Source organism: Ranitomeya imitator, chromosome 7 (genome assembly GCF_032444005.1).
Source record: "Ranitomeya imitator isolate aRanImi1 chromosome 7, aRanImi1.pri, whole genome shotgun sequence".
NCBI classification, from domain to species: domain Eukaryota; kingdom Metazoa; phylum Chordata; class Amphibia; order Anura; family Dendrobatidae; genus Ranitomeya; species Ranitomeya imitator.
In genome coordinates, this window is record NC_091288.1 from 16,137,481 (window position 1) to 16,162,033 (window position 24,553).

Consider the following 24,553-nt stretch of genomic DNA (forward strand, 5'->3'; position numbering starts at 1 on the left):
TAGCAGAAGTGTTTTTCTATTTCTTTTTTCTAATATATTCCATGTACTGCGAAGTTGTGCAGAATAACAAGTCCTCATACGACTAAGTTGGAAAGGAAGAAAAGTAAAGTTATTTTTGATTCTGCAGAAATCCTTAACACCATAACCATCTAATGGTGGATCTTATTTCATCTTGAAAAGCGAACTCTCTTTAAAAAACAAAAAAAAGTAAAATAAGTTATACAAAAGCACGATACAACATAAAAAGGCAAAAAAAAGTATCCAAGAGTAAATGGGGTTTCTTACTCTTGCTGTTCTAGCCACATTATAGCTTGTGCAACGTGGTCATATATGGCAGAAGCATCTGGGGAAGAGCTTTTGAGAAACAAAAACAGAAATTTGCTATTAAACAGTAACGTGTCACTCTGGGCACAAGGGTGCAACACAACCTTGATACAAGGGTTAACCTGGGAGGCGATTCTGGAAATCTGTGTACTTTATCAAGTAATAAAAAACTTATTATCGAAAGTGAAAATGATCACGGGGATTTTTTTTCTCCCCTTTCTGTACAGAATATAAATAACACACTAGCAGATCTTGTACAGAAAGGTGAAAACACCTGTAGACCGGACGATGTTCTCAAGACTTCTGGGAATTTTTGGAATAACCAATCCGACTTTGCTAAGTGACGATGAGAGAAAGCAGGCCATGGAAGCTAAAGAACGAACAAAACGACTTTTATCTGATGCTCTGAAGAAAAAGGAAATTCTGGTGGAAGATCTGAAGTTGTTTAGTGACTTGAAGTTAGAGAACCATAGTCCATTCCTCACCACAAATCTGGTGGAGGAGCTGAGCCGGGAACTAGAGAAGGTGACGTTTGCAAAAAATAGAATTTCTAAAGAAGATCTAGAAGTTATTGCGTATGTATACCCCGGCTCTGATGATAGAACCATCTATCTATGTGCACGATTTTTTAAAATGGATCCAAAATCTAAATCCCAAGAAGCGACAATTATCCACGAGGTTTCCCACTTTCTTGGTTACGGTCATACAGTCCAGGAGAACAGTGACAGAGTACAGAAGTCTCCACAGTCCATGTTGTGTCCTCAGACGGCTTACTCTGTGGCTTCAGCCCTGACATCGTCCATGGACCATCGTGGAACCTTCACAAATGGCTCCTACTCCTGCTGTGGTGAGACCTCCCGGGACACCGTGTGCGAGAAATCCTGGGTTTGTTACTATGTCAGGTAGGTGTCACATATTTATGTGTTACGTCTAGTAACTTACTAGTATACTATAAATAACCAAAAGAATGGAGAGCAAAGCAAAAAGTGAAGCAGAAAAAGTTCTAGTTAGGGTTTCACCTCATATGTATGGCAATTTTTCAATTTGTTGCTCTAGCCCTTTATACCCCGAGGAAGATTAAGGGGTGCGCTGACACCCCCTGCACTCAGGAGCCGGGTACATGTTCTGGTAGCATTCCTCTAGTTAGGTATATTGGATATATAAACTATGGCGGGAATATTGCTAGAATGATGCATCAAAATGTGTTAACTGGGACAATGGTCATAAAAATTTGTCATGTCTTTTAGGACTCCCGTGTTTCAGAACAAATTTACAACAGCTCTGAACTATTCAAAATTTTATACGTTTTCTGACGCGACTATCCCGGTGCTGTGAGCGTCCACGCTCCCTTTTGCTTCTGTCACACTTTTTTTGTATTATGTTCTTAAAAAAAAAAAAGTAAAAAGACACAATTTTTGGCCATACTTGCCTTCTGAGAAATATTTTGGGACTTTTTTTATATAATGTTTTTATGAATATTTGTGGCTAAATGTTTGCTACATAGATGATAATCATGGCTGCTGTAATCTAGCAACTTCCTAGATACAGATACAATAGAAAGAAGGCAGAATACCTTACAGAAGAACAACATGCAGGTTCTGATGTTTAACATTAGACCTAACTAGATAATTTAAATTATATATATATATATATATATTTCTTTTTTCATTTTATTTATCAGGTCGATGTGCAGAGCAGAACGACTGAGGAAGCAACTATTGCTGGTGCGGAGATATTCCGATGGTGATGAGACCTATACTAGGGCTACGTTAAGATTAGCGTTGCGCCGCTATTGCGTCGGCGCCGCAGCGGCGACGCAGCGGCGACGCGCCCTATGTTTAACATAGGGGACGCGTGCGTCGTTTTGGTGGCGTTTTTCGCCACGTGCGTCGTTTCCGACGCTAGCGTCGGACGCAAGAAAACGCTACATGTAGCATTTTCTGTGCGTCCGATTTTCATCAAAAACGACGCACGCGTTTTTGCGCGCGTTGCGTCGCCACGCTAATGTGAACGTAGCCTACCTGATGATACAGATGTGGCTGATGAAGAGTCAGATACTTTGTAGTGTAAGGACAGTCGCTTCTTTTGAAGATGCCGATACGTCTGATGACGAGATTCATACTTCTGCAGAGCAGACAGATAATGTTGTACAGTGTGAAAAGAGATGGATGACTCTGATGAAAAGACAGAACTGTTAATGAAGCAGAAAAATCTGATGAAGAAACAAATCAATCTAATGAAGAAACCGCAAAATCTGATGACGCAGAATAATGTTCTGAAGACAAAGGCGAATAGTGTGAAGACTCTGGAGGATCAGTTCCAGACAAAGGCCGATTTGGTGACAACAAAAGATGATATAAGGGAGACAGTGGCTGATATGTTGGAGACGGACACAGATATGTTGACGACACTGGTGTATATGGTGAAAACAATGGCCAATACTGTGAAGCTTGATTCCATTTTTAGTAAAGATAATGGCCGAAAAATGGTGAAGCGTGAGGCAAATAAAGTGGAGAGAAAGTTCAATATGTTGAAGACACAATCTGATACTTAAAAGATAAACCCAAGTACTGTGAAGACTTTGAGTGATATCAGAAGGATAAAGATGTTGAAGTTACAGGCTGATTTATTGAAAGTACAGACTGATGTTTTCAACCCCAACTATGGGCTCAGGCAAATTGAAATAGAGGCCAAAAGTAGAATAAAGTTACCAGAATGTCAGTGACTTTAAAAAAAAAAAAGTACAGCTTAACTCCTTAATGACCGCCAATACGCCTTTTAACTGACCTGAGATATAAGAGAATAGCCTCCCCATACAGGTAACAATCCAGCAGCTGTCGGCTGTGCACTATAACTGACAACTTTCTGCATCAGCCACGATCAGTGTTTGCACCGTCCAAATCTGTTTAACCCCTTAGATGCTGCTGTAAATTGTGACTACATCATTATAAATGGTTAACAGAGTGTGGGGGCTTCTTTTTTATCCCAATTGGTGCCCTCAGATCATGATTGTGAGGTCCTGATGTTTGCGATGGCAATTCACGTCCAAATATCGGCCCTAGAGTCTGATGTCTGTTGTAACCTGTTCAGAAGTTAGAGACATTTAGGTGGTAATAATACACATTTTCATTTCTGTCATGCCACTTTGCATTAATTCCTGTAGAGCACCTGAAGGGTTAATAAACTACCTGACAGCAGTTTTCGATATGTCAGGGGGTGTTGTTTTTAAAATGGTATCACGTTTGTGGGTTTCTCAATATATGAGAACCCTAAAGTCACTTCAAACATGGATAAGTCCCTAAAAAAATAAATTTAGTAAATTTCCTTGAAAAAAATGAAAAATTGCTGCTACATTTTTAAACCTCCTAAAATGCTAAAAAAATAAAATAACATTTTACAAATGGTGCTGATGTAAAGCTGACATGCTGGATATGTTATTTATTAATGGTTTGCTGTGGTGTGGCCATCTGGATTAAAGGGATAATCATTCAAATTTAGAAAATTGCTAATTTTTTCACATTTTTCTCAAATTTTTGATATTTTTTATAAATAAACACAAAACATATTGACCTAAATTTACCATTATCATAAAGTATAATGTGTCACGAAAAAACAGTCTCAAAATCACTGGGATTTGTTGAAGCAGAGTTATTACCACATAAAGTGACACTGGTCAGATTTCAAAAATTTGGCTCCGTCACTAAGGGGTTAAAGAACCATAGAAATCATCTCCACCTGCTATCGGCAGAATTAATTCTCAATATGTATTTATATTAAGCGCTCAGTGAGATTTGCTGTTGTGTACGCCGGTCTTTTACCGAGTTGTACAGGAGTAGGATTTGACAAATCACATTTAAGAATTCTGTTCACTGATAAAGTTAAAATAGAATTATTCTGAAAAATAGATTTTAATAAATATAATTAAAAATCATGTATTACCCTCAAAGTTGTGGTAGTAATGCACATTGATGAGGATAATGTTAATGTATAATCCTATACATATCCTATCTACTATATAATTGTCTATGGGTCACTTCTGTCTGTCTGTCCTTCTGTCTGTCTGTCCTTCTGTCTGTCGCAGATATTCATTGGACGCGGCCTCTGTCTGTCATGGAAGCCAAGTCGCTGATTGGTCTCGGCAGCTGCCTGTCATGGCTGCCGTGACCAATCAGCGACGGGCACAGTCCGATTAGTCCCTCCCCTGCACTCACTGCCCGGCGCCCGCTCCATAATCACCTCCAGTCACCGCTCACACAGGGTTAATGGCCGCGGTGTAGCGCACTCCATTACCGCTGCTATTAACCGTGTGTCCCCAACTATTTACTATTGACGCTGCCTATGCAAAATCAATAGTAAAAATATGTCATGTTAAAAGTAATAATTAAAAAAAATCCTGCTATACTCACCATCCGCCGCCTTTCGCGCTCCTCGCGACGCTGCGGTGACCGCTCCATGCAAGCGGCAGGTTCCGGTCCCAATGATGGAACGCCAGAAGGACCTTCCATGACGTCACGGTCATGTGACCGCGACGTCATCACACCCTGGGACCGGAAGCTGCCGTCTGCTGTCAACACGGTCATGTGACCACGACGTCATCACGGGTCCTGCGCGAGAAGGACCTGCCATGACGTCACGGTCATGTGACCGCGACATCACCACACCCTGGGACCGGAAGCTGACGCCTGCACCGCGCACAGGACCAGGACTTCAACGGGCGTTTGGAGGGTGAGTATATGTTTATTTTTATTTTAACTCTGTATACTACGTGGCTCTGTGCTGTATACTCTGTCGCTGTGCAATATACTACGTACGTGGCTGGGCAATATACTACGTGGCTGGGCAATATACTACGTGACTGGGCAATATACTACGTGGCTTGGCAATATACTACGTGGCTGGGCAATATACTACGTGGCTGGGCAATATACTACGTGGCTGGGCAATATACTACGTGACTGGGCAATATACTACGTGGCTGGGCAATATACTACGTGGCTGGGCAATATACTACGTGGCTGGGCAATATACTGCGTCGCTGGGCAATATACTGCGTCGCTGAGCAATATACTACGTGGCTGGGCAATATACTGCGTCGCTGAGCAATATACTACGTGGCTGGGCAATATACTGCGTCACTGGGCAATATACTACGTCGCTGGGCAATATACTGCGTGGCTGGGCAATATACTGCGTGGCTGGGCAATATACTACGTGGCTGGGCAATATACTGCGTCACTGGGCAATATACTACGTGACTCTGGGCAATATACTACGTGGCTGGGCAATATACTACGTGACTCTGGGCAATATACTACGTGGCTGGGCAATATACTACGTGACTGGGTAATTTACTACGTGGCTGGGCAATATACTGCGTCACTGGGCAATATACTACGTCACTGGGCAATATACTGCGTGGCTGGGCAATATACTATGTGGACATGCATATTCTAGAATACCCGAAGCGTTAGAATCGGGCCACCATCTAGTATAATATATAATCCTAATTAATACCCTATCCTCATGTAGATGGGTATAACAGAAAAAAATAAAGGGACAAAAAGAAAGTCAGAGCCAGAATAGTAGAAATCATTAACCCTTTAATCCCATATGACATACTATCCTGTCAAGGTGACCTGGGAATTAATTCCCAGTGACGGGATAGTACGTCATATGCGATCGGCCACGCTCACGGGGAAAGCGCGGCCGGGTGTCAGCTGACTATCGCAGCTGACATCCGGCACTATGTGCCAGGAGCGGTCATGGAGCGCCCCCGGCACATTAACCCCCGGCATACTGCGATCAAACATGATCGCAGTGTTCCGGCGGTATAGGGAAGCATCGCGCAGGCAGGGGGCTCCCTGCGTGCTTCCCTGAGACCCCCGGAGCAACGCGATGTGATCGCGTTTCTCCGAGCGTCTCTTACCTCCCATCCCTGCAGGCCCTGGATCCAAAATGACCGCGAGGCTGCATCCGGGTCCTGCAGGGACTACTTCCGGGTCCAGTGCAGGCGCTGGTAAGCCTGCAGCGCTCTAAGTCAGATCGCTGATCTGACAGAGTGCTGTGCAAACTGTCAGATCAGCGATCTGTGATGTCCCCCCGGGACAAAGTAAAAAAGTTTAAAAAAATAAATAAATTCCGCATGTGTAAAAATAAAAAAAAAATTCCTAAATAAAGAAAAAAAAAGTGTTCCCATAAATACATTTCTTTATCTAAATAAAAAAAAAACAATAAAAGTACACATATTTAGTATCGCCGCGTCCGTAATGACCCAACCTATAAAACTGGCCCACTAGTTAACCTCTTCAGTGAACACCGTAAGAAAAAAAGAAAAGCCAAAAAACAATGCTTTATTAACATACCGCCGAACAAAAAGTGGAATAACACGTGATCAAAAAGACAGATATAAATAACCATGGTACCGCTAAAAACGTCATCTTGTCCCGCAAAAAACGAGCCACCATACAGCATCATAAGCAAAAAAATAAAAAAGTTATAGTCCTGAGAATAAAGCGATGCCAAAATCATTATTTTTTCTATAAAATAGCTTTTATCGTATAAAAGCGCCAAAACATAAAAAAAATATGAATGAGATATCGCTGTAATCGTACTGACCCGACGAATAAAACTGCTTCATCCACTTTACCAAACGCGGAACGGTATAAACGCCTCCCCCAAAAGAAATTCATGAATAGCTGGTTTTTGGTCATTCTGCCTAACAAAAATCGGAATAAAAAGTGATCACGTGCCCGAAAATGTTACCAATAAAAACGTCAACTCGTCCCGCAAAAAACAAGACCTCACATGACTCTGTGGACCAAAATATGGAAAAATTATAGCTCTCAAAATGTGGAGACGCAAAACCTTTTTTGCTATAAAAAGCGTCTTTTAGTGTGTGACAGCTGCCAATCATAAAAATTCGATATAAAAAAACGCTATAAAAGTAAATCAAACCCCCCTTCATCACCCCCTTATTTAGGGAAAAATAATAAAATTAAAAAAAATGTATTTATTTCCATTTTCCCATTAGGGTTAGGGCTAAAGTTAGGGTTTGGATTACATTTACGGTTGATTAGGGTTAGGGGTGTGTCTGGGTTAGAGGTGTGGTTAGGGTTACCGTTGGGATTAGGGTTAGGGGTGTATTTGGATTAGGGTTTGTTATAATTGGGGAGTTTCCACTGTTCAGGCACATCAAGGGGTCTCCAAATGCGACATGGCGTCCGATCTCAATTCCAGCCAATTCTGCGTTGAAAAAGTAAAACAGTGCTCCTTCCCTTCCGAGCTCTCCCGTGCGCCCACACAGGGGTTTACCCCAACATATGGGGTATCACCATACCCGGGACAAATTGGACAACAACTTTTGGGGTCCAAGTTCTCTTGTTATCCTTGGGAAAATAAAAATATGGGGGGCTAAAAAATCATTTTTGTGGAAAAAAAAATTTTTTTATTTTCACGGCTCTGCGTTATAAACTGTAGTGAAACACTTGGGGGTTCAAAGTTCTCACAACACATCTAAATAAGTTCCTTGGGAGGTCTAGTTTCCAATATGGGGTCACTTGTTGGGGGTTTGTACTGTTTGGGTACATCAGGAGCTCTGCAAATGCAACGTGACGCCTGCAGACCAATCCATCTAAGTCTGCATTCCAAATGGCGCTCCTTCCCTTCCGAGCTCTGCCATGCGCCCAAACAGTGGTTCCCTCCACCCCCCACCCCCCCACATACGGGGTATCAGCGTACTCAGGACAAATTGGACAACAACTTTTTGGGTCCAATTTCTTCTCTTACCGTTGGGAAAATAAAAAATTGAGGGCGAAAAATCATTTTTGTGAAAAAATATGATTTTTTATTTTTACGGCTCTGCATTATAAACTTCTATGAAGCACTTGTTGGGTCAAAGTGCTCACCACACATCTAGATAAGTTCCTTAGGGGGTCTACTTTCCAAAATAGTGTCACTTGTGGGGGGTTTCAATGTTTAGGCACATCAGTGGCTCTCCAAACACAACATGGCGTCCCATCTCAATTCCAGTCAATTTTGCATTGAAAAGTCACACGGCACTCCTTCCCTTCCGAGCTCTGCCATGCGCCCAAACAGTGGTTTACCCCCACATATGGGGTATCAGCGTACTCAGGACAAATTGTACAACTTTTGGGGTCAATTTTCTACTGGTATCCTTGGTAAAATAAAACAAATTGGAGCTGAAATAAATTTAGTGTGAAAAAAAAGTTAAATGTTCATTTTTATTTAAACATTCCAAAAATTCCTGTGAAACACCTGAAGGGTTAATAAACTTCTTGAATGTGGTTTTGAGCACCTTGACGGGTGCAGTTTTTAGAATGGTGTCACACTTGGGTATTTTCTATCATATAGACCCCTCAAAATGACTTCAAATGAGATGTGGTCCCTAAAAAAAAAAATGGTGTTGTAAAAATGAGAAATTTCTGGTCAACTTTTAACCCTTATAACTCCCTAACAAAAAAAAATTTTGGTTCGAAAATTGTGCTGATGTAAAGTGTTTCAGGAGGTCCACTCTGCTTTTGTTGGATTCTGAATGAAGGACGCTGGCTAGAATTTCTTGATTACATGGGAGCATATAATAGCTGACTGCTACTCCACGTTTTCCAGTCTAAAAGAACACACTTTATTTACAGCACACAGAATATATAACACAGATACACAGGGCAGGCCAATAGAAAAAACAGGCCGGACATACATTACAATAGCCGCAGGGGGCCGGAGCCTGCTGGTATTTACTGTGGGAATTACAAAGGTGGGGGAGGTCAGAAAGATAATATCTTGTCCAGGGGCGCAGCCTGTGGACTGATGCATGTCACATGGAAACTTATACATAATATATATAGCATAACATATTCTTGGTACTGGGGGTTCTGTAACACAAGCGCTGTTATTCTTTTATTTTGTAAATTAAATTAAATAAATTCTGAATATCTTTATTAAGGCACCAAAGAAACGGAGTGTTAAACACAGCCGTATCCCAATTAAAATAATACATTTTATTAACGAACTTCATAAAAAATATATATTTATAAAAACCGTAAGACAAATACCACAGGTACAACAACGATTTGGGTGGGTACACCCGGGGGTATTGATGATGCTCACAGATAGTGTTGTACAGAGCAAAATTTATACATAAGTTATCTGTTAAATGTGTATCTCATTATGCACACGTAATGTTACTCTATAAGCTATCATACAGTAAGAAAGAAACAAATCCTCAATACATCAGGAAGCCAATGGTGAAAAAAAGCTGCAGTAAAAAACACAGTAACACAAGTAAACCCCTATTCTAATAGGCAAAGTTGTAATGAGAAGGTAAAGGTGTGTGGTATATAAGGCAAGATAAAGGAGCCTCCTGTATGCACCGAATTAATAATGGCAAAATAAGATATACATATATGTCCAATGTGATGGCATAGTAGAGGTACCTACATAATAGACCAAAGGTACAAAAAGGTATAGTTACATGAAGATAAACACCCGGGGGACCCATCACACCGATGCGCGTTTCGCTTGGAAATGCTTAATCCAAGCAAAATGTGCATCGGATGTGGTGGGTCCCTCGGGTTTTCACGTGGTTCTGAGAAAGTGAGAACGTTGATTAGGATCACTGCTCTGGAAACTGTCTGATGGCGGGGGGCCGGTAATTGTGATTATGCACCATATGTGGGGGAAAACTACTGTTTGGGGGCACAGGAGCGCTTGGAAGGGAAGGTGTCATTTTTTGTATGCAAAATTTGTTGAAATAATTAGTGGGTGCCATGTTATGTTTGGAGAGCCCCTAATGTGCCTAAGCAGTGGAACCTCCCCCCCCCCCCCCCCCACATGTGACACCATTTTGGAAACTAGGCCCCTTAGGTAACTTACCTAGATGTGTGGTGAGCACCTTGAACCCTCAGGTACTTCACAGAAGTTTATAACATTGAGCAGTAAAAATAAAAAAAATCACATTTTCCCCACAAAAATGTTTTTAAGCACCAAATTTAGTATTTTCATAAAGGTAACGTGTGAAATCGATGCCTATAACCCTGTATGTAACCCCTTTCTCATGTACAGCACCATGGAATTAATGGTGCTATATAAATAAATAATAATAATTAATAATAATAATAAATTGCACCATACAATTTGTTGTTCAATGTCGCTTCAGTACACCGATACCCCATATGTGGGGGTAAAATACTGTTTAGTCTCGTGGCAGGGCTCAGAAAAGGAGTGACGTTTTGGAACGCAGACTTTGATGGAATGGTCTGCTGGTTTCATGTCTCGTTTTGAGAGCCTAAACAGTGGAATACCCCCACAAGTGACCCCATTTTGAAAGCTAGACCCCTCAAGGAATGTATTCAAATGTGTGGTGAGCACCTTGAACCCTCAGCTGCTTCACAGAAGTCTATAACGTAGAGCAGTGAAAAGATTTAAAAAAAAAAAAAAAACATTTTTCCCACATAAATGTTATTTTAGCTCCAGTTTTTATATTTTTCACAAGGATAGTAGGAGAAAATGGACTCCAAACTTTGCACTTTTTCCTGATGACGCCAATACCCTATATGCGGTTGAAAACTACTTTTGAGACACATTGCAAAGCTCAGAAGGGAAGCGCCATATTGGAGTTCACATTTATCTGGACTGGTTTGCGGGTGCCATGTCACATTAGCAGAGCCCCTAAGGTGCCAAAACGGTAGAATCCCCCATAAGAGACCCCATTTTACAAACTACACCTCTCAAATAATTCACCTAGGGGTGCAGTGATCATATTGACTCCACAGATGAGTCACAGAATTTTATACAATTAGGCAATGAAGACAAAATTATTATATTTTTACCACTAAAATTTAATTTTAGCCCCAGATTTTAACATTTTCACACGAGGAAAAATAGCACCAAAATTTGTCCGCTAATTTCTGCTGAATGTAGCTGTGACTATTTTTTTTACTTCATAATAATAATTATTTATGGGTGTATATATACAGTTGAAACCAGAAGTTTCCATCCACTATAAAAAGACACATCTGCAAGTTTTTCTCCATATTTGACATGAAATCAGAATAAACCTTTCCCGTGTAGGACAATTAGGATTACCATAATTATTAATATTTGCCAAATGCCAGAATATTGAGAGAGAGAGAATGTTTTAAGGCATTTTTATTACTTACTGCAAAGTCAAAAGTTTCCATCCATGTCATTAGTATTTGGCATCACTGCCCTTAAACTGAATTACTTGGGTTAGACGTTTGGGATCTCCTTCCACAAGCTTCTCACAATAGTTGGTCGGAATTTACTGCCGGGTACTTGATCATTATTTTGTTATCCTAGGTTTTGTCTGTTAATTTCCACCATATTCCATTATAAGCGACAGACTTAAAATTAAACAATTGAAGAATGGATATCACTCATGACATCTCTTCTATTGTGGGTGTCCCACCAGAGTTTGGAGGGGGTGGTATGGTAAAGGGGTAAAATCCAAATGTTTCTGAGTGGGGTTTCTGGTTACAGTTGTGCTACAATCTTTATTTGTAAACAAAATTAAAGAAATGAAGGGACTTTTTGTTCCACTTCCATGACTAAGAATATGAAGAAACTGCGTAAGGCTTTTGCCTGGTTAAAAAAGAAACTTTAGTGACTAGAGCAACGTCCGAGCAGTTCCCCAGTGAGATCAGATTTAGAAGCTAAAAGAAAAATATATTCTAACCAATCAATGTAAAAATAAACTCTTCAACTCTTATCCAAAGTTCTGATGATAAAGGAAAGTTTTGTCGAAGATTCCAAGTGGTGTTTAGACCAGAACATGAATATACGGCCTCCATTACTCACTTTATATCTGGTGATGGCGCAGATTCAGGGACCAAAGAAAGCGACGCTTGCGACCTTAGTAATGATGCCAACACCGTGACTTCTAAGGATAGCGCCATCTATTAATGTACAACTTTTTGGAAATCTAGAAAAATAATCTGAAGCAAATACCTGTAGGATGCCGGTTATATTTCCAAATTAACAATAATACGATTGCTATTTTTGTATTTATCTTGACTTTGAAAAAAAACACAACAAAGTACATGAACAACAGAATAATGCCATTAAATAACTTGCAAATAACAAGTCCTCGTACGGCTGTATCGCCAGAGAAGTAAAGTTAAGGCTCTTAGTGATCGTGATCTGGATTGCAGCTCAATCGTCTGATGATGGATTTAATTTCGCCTTGGAGAACTGCCTCTCCTGTGTTAAATAATAGTTAAAAGAATAAGTAAGTTCTATTAACATTTTTTTAAAAATGCATAAAAACAATATAAAAGGCTAAAATAAGTTTTAAAGTAAACCGGGTTTTTTATTCTTGCTGATAGTATAAGCATTGGGGTAGAACTTTAAGGAAGAAAGAAAAACACAAATTCTCCATTAAGATGCAGTATAGGAAAGTTAGTCTTACGTGTGTAGATATATGGAAGGGTAACAATAAAATCTCACTAAGAAAAAAACCCTTTTAAAATATAACTTTTACCAAGTTTTGTTAAAAATTGAAGTTTTATACCCACACCAAGGTGAAAGTGCGATGTGCAAAAAAAATAAAGATAAATATAATAGTTGTAGGTAACTAATATAACCAGAAGGTAGGCTAGTATAATGTATCAAAATCTAGCCCAATGACCTTCTGTCAATTGCAGTAGTATACTAAATTCTCATTGCTAGAGATGTTGGGTATCGCCGTAATCTGACCACAAGGGTTTTATGTTAAATGTAATGTGAAAGGCGACCATAGTCCTACAACATAACTCCTCATCGATGGACGTAGTATAACCCAGAAATGTACCTTAGTGCTACCTACATCAATGGTAGATCCTACTGTGCCAGTGTCTACAGTAACTGTGCTAACGATATAGTCAATCATACTCAGCCGAAGTGGATAAAGGGGTGAACTGACACTATATGCCTCCTCTACTGTTCACTTACCTATATGCGGAGGTTGCCACCCTAAGATGGTGAGAAGTGACGCCCCCGCTTGTGCGTCCGCTGTCCCTGTGCTTCTGTACCAGCCCCTAACCAGACGTAAAGAATGAAACAGAGGGCCAGTTGGCCTATATATGTTGCTGGTAATACTCTGTCGTAGGCACGATATGTAGTGGGGAAGATAAAAAAACCCAGAGCACAAACCGGAAACTAGATGTCACCATGCATAACAGCAGTAAACATTTATATCACAATCAATTGGCCAAAGGATTAACCTTGCGAAAAATACATAGGGTCACAATAGAGTGCTTATCTGTATAGACATGGTGCTCCAGATACACAGGTAAATGCCAAAGTCAATCTCGACTCGTTTCCCCCATAACTGGGTTCAACAGGAGATACCGATGCACTAACATATGGCCAAGGATCGATGTCCTATGGATGAAGAAAGTTACACATTTCACTATGGAATGAAAAGTTTGCGCCTTGCGCCACCCTTGCCCGTACAGGGGTTAACTTGCCTGGCTATTCTGCTGAACAGATAACAAATCTGAAAAAGAGTGGTATTCACCTGCGCTGTCTACAAAAACGAACAATAAAATGAAAAATAAATGAATAAGAGAGCACTTACTTAATGAGTAATCATTGGTTATGCAGTGGATGTTGTAATGGGTCTTTAAAGTACTACCAGAATCTTAGGGGAATGAGGAGAGAAAAAAAGACAAACATTTACCCCCCTTTTTTTTTTTTATTGGTGAATATAGTGAGACTAAATAGATTTATAATATATACTCACTCAGATATTAAATGGAAATGTGCAATGAAGAGACGTGATCCCTGTGTATCTGCAATTGATGCGGGTATTGTGATGACCACGGTTGCTTAATCTTCAGAGGTTTATAGTAGATGCCCCTGCTTAGATAAATGTACAACCTTTATAGGTAATGGTGGTTTTAAATAAATGTGGTCTAGTTTTCCCAGTACACAATAAACTTACTGCTGGTGGGAGTAGCGTAGGATTCCGTTCGGTTAAGGTAGTAAGATGACCATCAGATGCTGGCTGACAAGGATTACTGTGATTAGAATGGATTGCCCATATGTTGAGATGAGGAGAAATGCTCCCCTAGTATGTTGGAGCACTAATATGCCACAATTGCTATGTGCACATAAAATATGCTATACTCACTGTGGTGCTGAGTGCGGAGGGAAGCGGTTCCGGAAAGTCTGAGCCACCGCTAGGTGTACCACTATGACAGAGCGGTAGGTTAAGGAGAGAGTGGCGGCAGAAGCCGTGCGACCGCGAAACCTTGCGTGCCCCGGCCGGATGCAGCGCTGAGGTAGCGGTCGGAGATTAACCCTGATGAAGAGGGCCTGAGCCCTTGAAATGCATTGGTTTGCTGACTAGCTATACTAGCACACCTGTCCTCTTTAGCCCCGTAGCGTGGTAACGTCACCAGCAGCTCTGCCCACCCTCTCCGACCGCTACCTCAGCGCTGCATCCGGCCGGGGCACGCAAGGTTTCGCGGTCGCACGGCTTCTGCCGCCACTCTCTCCTTAACCCACCGCTCTGTCATAGTGGTATACCTAGCGGTGGCTCAGACTTTCCGGAACCGCTTCCCTCCGCACTCAGCACCGCAGTGAGTATAGCATATTTTATGTGCACATAGCAATTGTGGCATATTAGTGCTCCAACATACTAGGGGAGCATTTCTTCTCATCTCAACATATGGGCAATCAATTCTAATCACAGTAATCCTTGTCAGCCAGTATCTGACGGTCATCTTACTACCTTAACCTAACGGAATCCTGCGCTACTCCCACCAGCAGTAAGTTTATTGTGTACTGGGAAAACTAGACCACATTTATTTAAAACCACCATTACCTATAAAGGTTGTACATTTATCTAAGCAGGGGCATCTACTATAAACCTCTGAAGATTAAGCAACCGTGGTCATCACAATACCCGCATCAATTGCAGATACACAGGGATCACGTCTCTTCATTGCACATTTCCATTTAATATCTGAGTGAGTATATATTATAAATCTATTTAGTCTCACTATATTCACCAATACAAACATTTACCCCCCTTTTTTTTTTTTTTTTTTCTCTCCTCATTCCCCTAAGATTCTGGTAGTACTTTAAAGACCCATTACAACATCCACTGCATAACCAGTGATTACTCATTAAGTAAGTGCTCTCTTATTCATTTATTTTTCATTTTATTGTTCGTTTTTGTAGACAGCGCAGGTGAATACCACTCTTTTTCATTTTATATACTTTACAGGTCTACACAGAACCTGTCACAATCACCAGCAGCACTCTACATTCAGCAATTTTGTTTCCCCACTAGGGACTATCAGGAGCGCCAGTGCTTTTTACTTTCTTTTTTAGATAACAAATCTGTGTTATATCAGCACGTAATAAAGTAGTTGTGAAAGTGAAAACAGCTCTGGGACTTTCTGTGCAGTTTTCAGAATGTACATACGCCAGAAGGATTTGTACAGAAAGGTAACGACACCTGTATAGAGAACAGTGCTCTCGAGACTTCTGAGGCACTTTGGAATTGAGGATGAAAACAGTAAGGCCACGGAAGCCAAAGAGAAGGACCATGAATAATCGATGTTTGTTGAGTGAAGATGAGAGAAAGCAGGCCACGGAAGCTAAAGAACAAACCCAACGACTATTATCTGATGCTCTGAAGAAAAAGGAAAGTCTCCTGGTGGAAGATCCCGAGGTGTTTGGAGAACTAAATTTGAAGAAGCTTTGTCCATTCCTAACCACAGATCTGGTGGAGGAGCTGATCCGAGAACTAGAGAAAGTGACATTTGCAAAAAATAAAGATCCCAAGCAAGATATTGGAATTAGTGCGTATGTATACCGCGGCTCTGAAGATAGAACCATCTACCTATGTGCACCATTTTGGAAAATGGATTCAAAATTTAAATCCCAGCAAGATACAATTATCCACGAGGTTTCCCACTTTATTGGTTATGGTGATACAGTCCAGAAGAACACTGAGGGAGTGCAGAAGTCTCCACAGTCCATGTTGTGTCCTCAGACCGCTTACTCAGTGGGTTTAGCCCTGACATTGGACATGGATCATCCTGGAACCTTCACAGATGGCTCCTACTCCTGCTGTGGTGAGACCTCCCGGGACACCGTGTGCGAGAAATCCTGGATCTGTAACCACATCAGGTAGGTGTCACATATTTATCTATTTCTAGACAGTATAAATCGCTGTGAATGTAGTGACTCATAAATCCAGGTGTTAAATTGAGTCCTAGTGTCAACGAATTGAACATATTCATTAGTTTGAATTCACAAATTTTTCTTTCCCTGTGATCCTTAAAATGACCTTTTAGTATTAAGACTTTTAAATCTGTCATACTGTGTCCAGGTCCAGAGAAATGTTTTCCCACAGGTGTGTCCATTTCATTCCTGATTGTGTGTCTGTGTAGATTCATCCTTGTTTGTATTCTTTGCATGGTTTCCCAAATATAAATACTTCCAGGGCACCTCGTACATAGTATCTGTCACGCCGTAAGCGGCGATAAAGGGGCAGGACGGCGTACTGGGACCCGCACCTGTCCCTACCACTTTAATGGGGCCCTGGCTTTCCCTTATCTCGGGGGTACCTATGATGGTTAGGAGGCCCGAGCTGCCAGCGTATCACTGTCTCCTGTGCAGGCCCTATCAGTGGCCCCCTCTCCCCCCAAAGGAGGTGGACTGCACCAGTGTAATAATACAACAAATAGGAGGGTATACAGACAAGGTAACTAAAAGATTCAAACTCACCAAATGCTCACACAACCACAGAAGTAACACATAGAAGGGAAGATAAGGAAAAAACTAAGAAGGAAAACAGGTTTAACATGCAACCAAAACAGCAGACACCAATCTCTGTAAATAAACCTCCAACACCAACACTATGCTCCTTCAACCTCCAAGCCAGGCAGTAGAACTGATCACTGACTCTAGCTGTAGTCAGGACTGGGTCTATATAGAGGATCAGATTACAAAATCCACTTCAGCTGAGAGAGACCCAGCTCTCAGCAATAAAGTTAACTCCTGCACTGCTGGCACAAAGCAGCCAGGTCAGAATACAGGTGAAGAGCTTCTGTTCACTGTGTGTGAATGAGGCCCAGAGCGCTGCGGTTCTCTGGAACCTCTCTGTCGCGGTAGTCCCGTGACAGTATCATGTACACCACGTTGGAGGATGTACATGAAAAGGAACCCGTGACCTTATAGTCCTGATTTGTGTTTGGTACACGGACTATATTTGTTGGTAATAGTGACGGGCACATTCCCTTGTAACAATAAAAAATGCAAAACGTGTACCCACATATTACCAACAAATATAGTTCGGACACACCTGTGGGAAAACATTTCTCTGGTCCTGGAAACAGTGTGACAGATTTAAAATTCTTAATACTAAAAGGTCATTTTAACCCCTTTCTGACATATGACGTACTATCCCGTCGAGGTTGGGTGGGCCCGTATGCCCACCGAAGGGATAGTACGTCATACGCGATCGGCCGCGCTCACGGGGGGAGCGCGGCCGGGTGTCAGCTGCCTATCGCAGCTGACATCCAGCACTATGTGCCAGGAGCAGTCACGGACCGCCCCCGGCACATTAACCCCGGCACACCGCGATCAAACATGATCGCGGTGTGCCGGCAGTATAGGGAAGCATCGCGCACGGAGGGGGCTCCCTGCGGGCTTCCCTGAGACCCCCGGAGCAACGCGATGTGATCGCGTTGCTGCAAGGGTCTCTTACCTCCTCCTCCTTGCGGGCCCGGATCCAAGATGGCCGCGGCATCCGGGTCCTGCAGGGAGGGAGGTGGCTTACCAAGTGCCTGCTCAGAGCAGGCGCTTGGTAAGCCGCAGCGCTATAAGTCAGATCGCTGATCTGACAGAGTGCTGTGAAAATTGTCAGATCAGCGATCTGTGATGTCCCCCCCCCCCCCCCGAGACAAAGTAAAAAAGTTTTTAAAAAAATTTCCACATGTGTAAAAAAATAAAAATAAAAAATTCCTAAATAAAGAAAAAAAAATATTCCCATAAATACATTTCTTTATCTAAATAAAAAAAAAACAATAAAAGTACACATATTTAGTATCGCCACGTCCGTAACGACCCAACCTATAAAACTGTCCCACTAGTTAACCCCTTCAGTAAACACCGTAAGGAAAAAAAAAACGAGGCAAAAAACAACGCTTTATTATCATGGTACCGCTGAAAACGTCATCTTGTCCCGCAAAAAACGAGCCGCCATACAGCATCATCAGCAAATAAATAAAAAAGTTATAGTCCTGAGAATAAAGTGATGCCAAAATAATTATTTTTTCTATAAAATAAAAAACACATAAAAAATGATATAAATGAGGTATCGCTGTAATCGTACTGACTTGAAGAATAAAACTGCTTTATCAATTTTACCAAACGCGGAACGGTATAAACGCCTCCCCCAAAAGAAATTCATGAATAGCTGGTTTTTGGTCATTCTGCCTCACAAAAATCGGAATAAAAAGCGATCAAAAAATGTCACGTGCCGGAAAATGTTACCAATGAAAACGGCAACTCGTCCCGCAAAAAAACAAGACCTCACATGAGTCTGTGGACTCAAATATGGAAAAATTATAGCTCTCAAAATGTGGTAATGCAAAAAATATTTTTTGCAATAAAAAGCGTCTTTCAGTGTGTGATGGCTGCCAATCATAAAAATCAGCTAAAAAACCCACTATAAAAGTAAATCAAAACCCCCTTCATCACCCCCTTAGTTAGGGAAAAATTTAAAAAATGTATTTATTTCCATTTTCCCATTAGGGTTAGGGCTACGGTTAGGGCTACTGTTAGGGTTAGGGCTAGGGTTAGGGTTAGGGTTAGGGCTAGGGTTAAGGCTACAGTTAGGGTTGGGACTAGGGTTAGGGCTAGGGTTAGGGCTAGGGTTAGGGTTGGGGCTAGGGTTAAGGCTACAGTTAGGGTTGGGGCTAAAGTTAGGGTTGGGGTTAGGGTTGGGGCTAGGGTTATGGTTAGGGTTAGGGCTAGGGTTAAGGCTACAGTTAGGGTTAAGGCTACAGTTAGGGCTGGGGCTAAAGTTAGGGTTAGGGTTTGGATTACATTTACAGTTGGGAAAAGGGTTGGGATTAGGGTTAGGGGTGTGTCTGGATTAGAGGTGTGGTTAGGGTTACCGTTGGGATTAGGGTTAGGGGAGTGTTTGGATTAGGGTTTCAGTTATAATTGGGGGGTATCCCACTGTTCAGGCCCATCAGGGGCTCTCCAAACACAACATCCGATCTCAATTCCAGCCAATTATGCGTTGAAAAGGTAAAACAGTGCTCCTTCCCTTCCGAGCTCTCCTGTGTGCCCAAACAGGGGTTTACCCCAATGTATGGGGTATCAGCGTACTCAGGACAATTGGACAACAACATTTAGGGTCCAATTTCTCCTGTTACCCTTGGAAAAATACAAAACTGGGGGCTAAAAAATAATTTTTGTGGAAAAAAAAATATATTTTTTATTTGCACGGCTCTGCGTTATAAACTGTAGTGAAACACTTGGGGGTTCAAAGCTCTCACAACACATTTAGATGAGTTCCTTAGGGGGTCTACTTTCCAAAATGGTGTCACTTGTGGGGGGTTTCTACTGTTTAGGTACATTAGGGGCTCTGCAAACGCAATGTGACACCTGCAGACCATCCCATCTAAGTCTATATTCCAAATGGCGCTCCTTCCCTTCTGAGCCCTCCCATGCGCCCAAACGATGGTCCCCCCCCCCCCCCCCCACATATGGGGTATCAGCGCACTCAGGACAAATTGGACAACAACTTTTGGGGTCCAATTTCTCCTTTTACCCTCGGGAAAATACAAAACTGGGGGCTAAAAAACAATTTTTGGGGGAAAAAATTTTTGTTTTATTTTTACGGCTCTGCATTATAAACTTCTGTGAAGCCCTTGGTGGGTCAAAGTGCTCACCACACATCTAGATAAGTTCCTTAGGGGGTCTACTTTCCAAAATGGTGTCACTTGTGGGGGGTTTCAATGTTTAGGCACATCAGTGGCTCTCCAAATGCAACAAGGCGTCCCATCTCAATTCCTGTCAATTTTGCATTGAAAAGTCAAACGGCGCTCCTTCCCTTCCGAGCTCTCCCATGCGCCCAAACAGTGGTTTACCCCCACATATGGGGTATCAGCATACTTAGGACAAATTGTACAACAACCTTTGGGGTCCAATTTCTTCTCTTACCCTTGGGAAAATAAAAAATTGGGGGCGAAAAGATAATTTTTGTGAAAAATATGATTTTTTATTTTTACGGTTCTGCATTATAAAGTTCTGTGAAGCACTTGGTGGGTCTAAGTGCTCACCACACCTCTACATAAGTTCCTTAAGGGGTTTACTTTCCAAAATGGTGTCACTTGTGGGGGGTTTCAATGTTTAGGCACATCAGTGGCTCTCCAAACACAACATGGCGTCCCATCTCAATTCCTGTCAATTTTGCATTGAAAAGTCAAATGGCGCTCCTTCGCTTCCGAGCTCTGTCATGCGCCCAAACAGTGGTTTACCCCCACATATGTGGTATCGGCGTACTCAGGACAAATTGTGCAACAACTTTTGGGGTCTATTTTCTCCTGTTACCCTTGGTAAAATAAAACAAATTGGAGCTGAAGTAAATTTTTTGTGAAAAAAAATTAAATGTTAATTTTTATTTAAACATTACAAAAATTCGTGTGAAACACCTGAAAAATGTGCTGATGTATAGTAGACATGTGGGAAATGTTACTTATTAAGTATTTTGTGTGACATATCTCTGTGATTTAATTGCATAAAAATTCAAAGTTGGAAAATTGCGAAATTTTCGCCAAATTTCCATTTTTTTCACAAATAAACGCAGGTAATATCAAGGAAATTTTACCACTATCATGAAGTACAATATGTCATGAGAAAACAGTGTCAAAATCACTGGGATCCGTTGAAGCGTTCCAGAGTTATAACCTCATAAAAGGACAGTGGTCAGAATTGTAAAAATTGGCCTGGTCATTGACGTGCAAACCATCCTTGGGGGTAAAGGGGTTAAGGATGACCGGAAAGAAAAATTTGGGAATTCAAACTAATGAAGATGTTCAATTTTTTGACACTAGGACTCAATTTAACACCTGGATTTATGAGTCACTACATGGATACAATTCACACCTCCACCAGATGGGCTCCAGATAACTAAGAACATATTCCCACTGCCTCTCCATTTGTAAGAAAATGCCTAATTTGATTTCCTTGGCTTATCTTTACAAGGCATCACACTTCCCACCCCCCTGAACAAATGTCCAGCTGTAGTATTCTTTAAATATTGTGCTTTTTTCTTTATTAATCTATTTGTAATCTGCCTGAAGAAGGAGCCTCTGTGCTCTGAAAGCTGCAAACATATTATTTTCTGGTTAGCCAATAAAGGTATCACTCCGAGAATACTTCTGTCATCATTGGGCAGAAAAGTATTCACATCGATTTTTGGGCTAACACAGTACCACAATACAATTTGTTATTGTACATCATAAACCGTATCAAGAATGTCTGGTGATTTTCTGATCTACTGCAAATTGCCATAAAGAGGAAAGAGCGGAGCAAGTAGGAAACATCTACAGGGTGATGAGTAGTTTTTCCCTCATATGGGGCAAAGTTTCATTTTACTACCCCCGATCTGTATCTAAATACCCTGACCAGGTGGTGTGCGGACACCCAGAATCCAGAGTGTATGCCTCTACCTATGTACGTTGGGTATATAAACAATGGGAGGGAATGTATAGAATGTATAATAAATGTGGCATATCTGTTGGCTGTCTCTGCACCAGAAAATTAAATCTAAAGCAGCTCTTGATTTTACGTACTTTCTCATGCAAGTTATTCCTCTGTTCAGGGAGGGACCAAGCTCCATTTTGTTAAACCCTCAATTTATTTTTATTTTTTTTTACAAAAGTAACACAAAGAGCAAAAAGTTGAAACTTTTGACCATGTCTTGTGGCAAATTTTGGAACCTGTTTATGATAAATAATAGATATCCCTCTTTGTGTTTCTACAAGTGACTCTGAGATAGTAGCTCCGTTGCTGATACATGCGGCTGCTGAAATTTACTCACTCCCTAGATTCAGATACAAAAGTAAAAGGTCAGGAGAAAAACTAGGTTTCAAGTATCAGGAGAGTAAGTTCTGATTTTTAACCTTGCATCTAACTGATTTTTTTTTTATTATTATTATTATTATGTATCAGGTTGGTGAAGTTGATGAACAAAATAGAACATCTGTGGAAACAAATATTGCTGGTGCCGAGATGTCCTGCTGGGGATGAGACCGATGCTACCAGTGATGATACAGAAGAGTTGGGGGCAGATACTTGTAACGTAAAGACAGACTGTTCTTCTGAAGATCCGGATATATCTGACGATGAGATAGAGGCGTCTGAGGAGCAAACATATATTGTTATGCAGATGGTAAAGAGATGGACGACTCTGGTGAAGACTCAGTCCGGTCTGTTGAAGACACAAACCAATTTGTTAGAGAAGCAGAAAGATCTGATGAAACAAAACAATCAATTGAAAACGGAGACAAATCAATTGAAGACGCAGAGAAATCTATTGAAGACACAAAGAAATCTATTGAAGACGAAGAGAAAGCTATTGACGCAGAGAAATCTATTGAAGACGCAGAGAAATCTATTGAGTCAGAGAAATCTATTGAAGACTCAGAGAAATCTATTGAGGCAGAGAAATCTATTGAAGACGCAGAGAAATCTATTGAGTCAGAGAAATCTATTGAAGACGCAGAGAAATCTATTGAGGCAGAGAAATCTATTGAGGCAGAGAAATCTATTGAGGCAGAGAAATCTATTGAAGACACAGAGAAATCTATTGAAGACGCAGAGAAATCTGTTAATGGCACAGGATAATGTTTCGAAGGAAGAGATCAATATGTTGGAGACAGAGGTCGACATGTTGGAGACACGGTTCAATATGTTTAAGACATCGGACAATGTGGAGAAAACAAAGGCGGATGTGGTGAACACCCTGAGCGATTTACTGAAGACACTGGCCGATGTGTTGGAGACACAGTATATGCGGAAACATTGACTATTATTGGATAGGTACAGGATGAGGTTTTGGACCAAGCATGGGGCAGAGAATTTAAATAATGGCCCCAGAGGCAGAAAAAAATTCTACTAGAATCTCAGTGACTTAAAAAAAATTACTTTTAAAGGGTTAAGTGTCCTGTTGTGCCATAATAAAGAGGTTAAAACAATATCATGATTTTACTACTACATGTTCTGTACATGACTGATATCATAATCAGATCAGGGATACGACAATCGATGACCTTTATGACTATTTACATATAGTAATTATTAATACAATCCAATTATCATTTGCAGCCTGGAAGCCAACAAGAAGTTGATTTTGGTTGACAAAAAATGCTGACACTTGTAGTTATTATTTTTAGTTTATAAATCAAATAAATTAAAATTGTTCTTCTCAGTTTCTGTATTTTTCCTAATAACAATAAAAATTATTATCCAACAAGAGGATAAACCGCACTCCTGACTTTGGAAGAAACTATAGAATAGACTTTATTTAATTAATCAGTATCTCACAAAGCATTGTAGCATTGCGGGAATGTTTTCAGACTGATGAAGGTCCTTCTTCAGGCTCTATGAGCAGGTATAAGGACAGTCTTGCCTCCCATTTATTTCCACACTACTTCTGTGTAAGAAGGATAGAATTGGGCTTAAATATTTATACAATCAGATACAATTTTGAAAACTCTGGTCCAGACAGATTTTCTATGTGATACGTGAAGGATGTGAGTGATCAGTGATGTATCAGCCATTACGTAATAAAGGAGAAATGTCAAAGGTCTAAAAATGACTATACAAGATGCCATTAAGTGGTGAAGTCTGAAGTTCGGCTCATTAAGAGTGGGGTGGACACATTGGACATTTTGGTGTCAGGAATAGCATGTGTGTACAGAGAATATAAAATATTCTTGTGTCCCATGAGAAGAGGTCAGACACTTGCAGACGGACAGCTTATCATAAGAAAGGAGATGATGTGGAGTCTGCATTATAGCTAGTTATAAGTGGGGGCGAGTAGTATTTATTCTAGATGGTGCCCAGGACAAAAAGTGAGTGTCAAGGATGCATCAGCTTGTAGTGTTGGTGTAGTCTGTTCCAGGCGGAGAAGACCTGTCCTCCTGCATGAGCACTGTCACCAAGAAGAAAGTGCGAG

General features: G+C 41.0%; 2 protein-coding genes across 2 annotated transcripts; both read left to right on the plus strand.

Annotated features, from left to right (window-relative positions):
* The first annotated feature begins 537 nt into the window (after window positions 1-537).
* Window positions 538-4,267, plus strand: LOC138644441 (uncharacterized). Its single transcript, XM_069732817.1, has 2 exons — window positions 538-1,226; window positions 2,006-4,267. Exons 1-2 carry the CDS (start codon window positions 613-615, stop codon window positions 2,169-2,171), a joined length of 780 nt encoding a protein of 259 aa, XP_069588918.1. The 5' UTR covers window positions 538-612; the 3' UTR covers window positions 2,172-4,267.
* Window positions 4,268-15,739: 11,472 nt separating this feature from the next.
* Window positions 15,740-23,802, plus strand: LOC138644442 (centromere-associated protein E-like). Its single transcript, XM_069732818.1, has 2 exons — window positions 15,740-16,482; window positions 22,546-23,802. The coding sequence occupies exons 1-2, from the start codon at window positions 15,857-15,859 to the stop codon at window positions 23,399-23,401; spliced, it is 1,482 nt and encodes a 493-aa protein (XP_069588919.1). The 5' UTR covers window positions 15,740-15,856; the 3' UTR covers window positions 23,402-23,802.
* The last annotated feature ends 751 nt before the right edge of the window (window positions 23,803-24,553 follow it).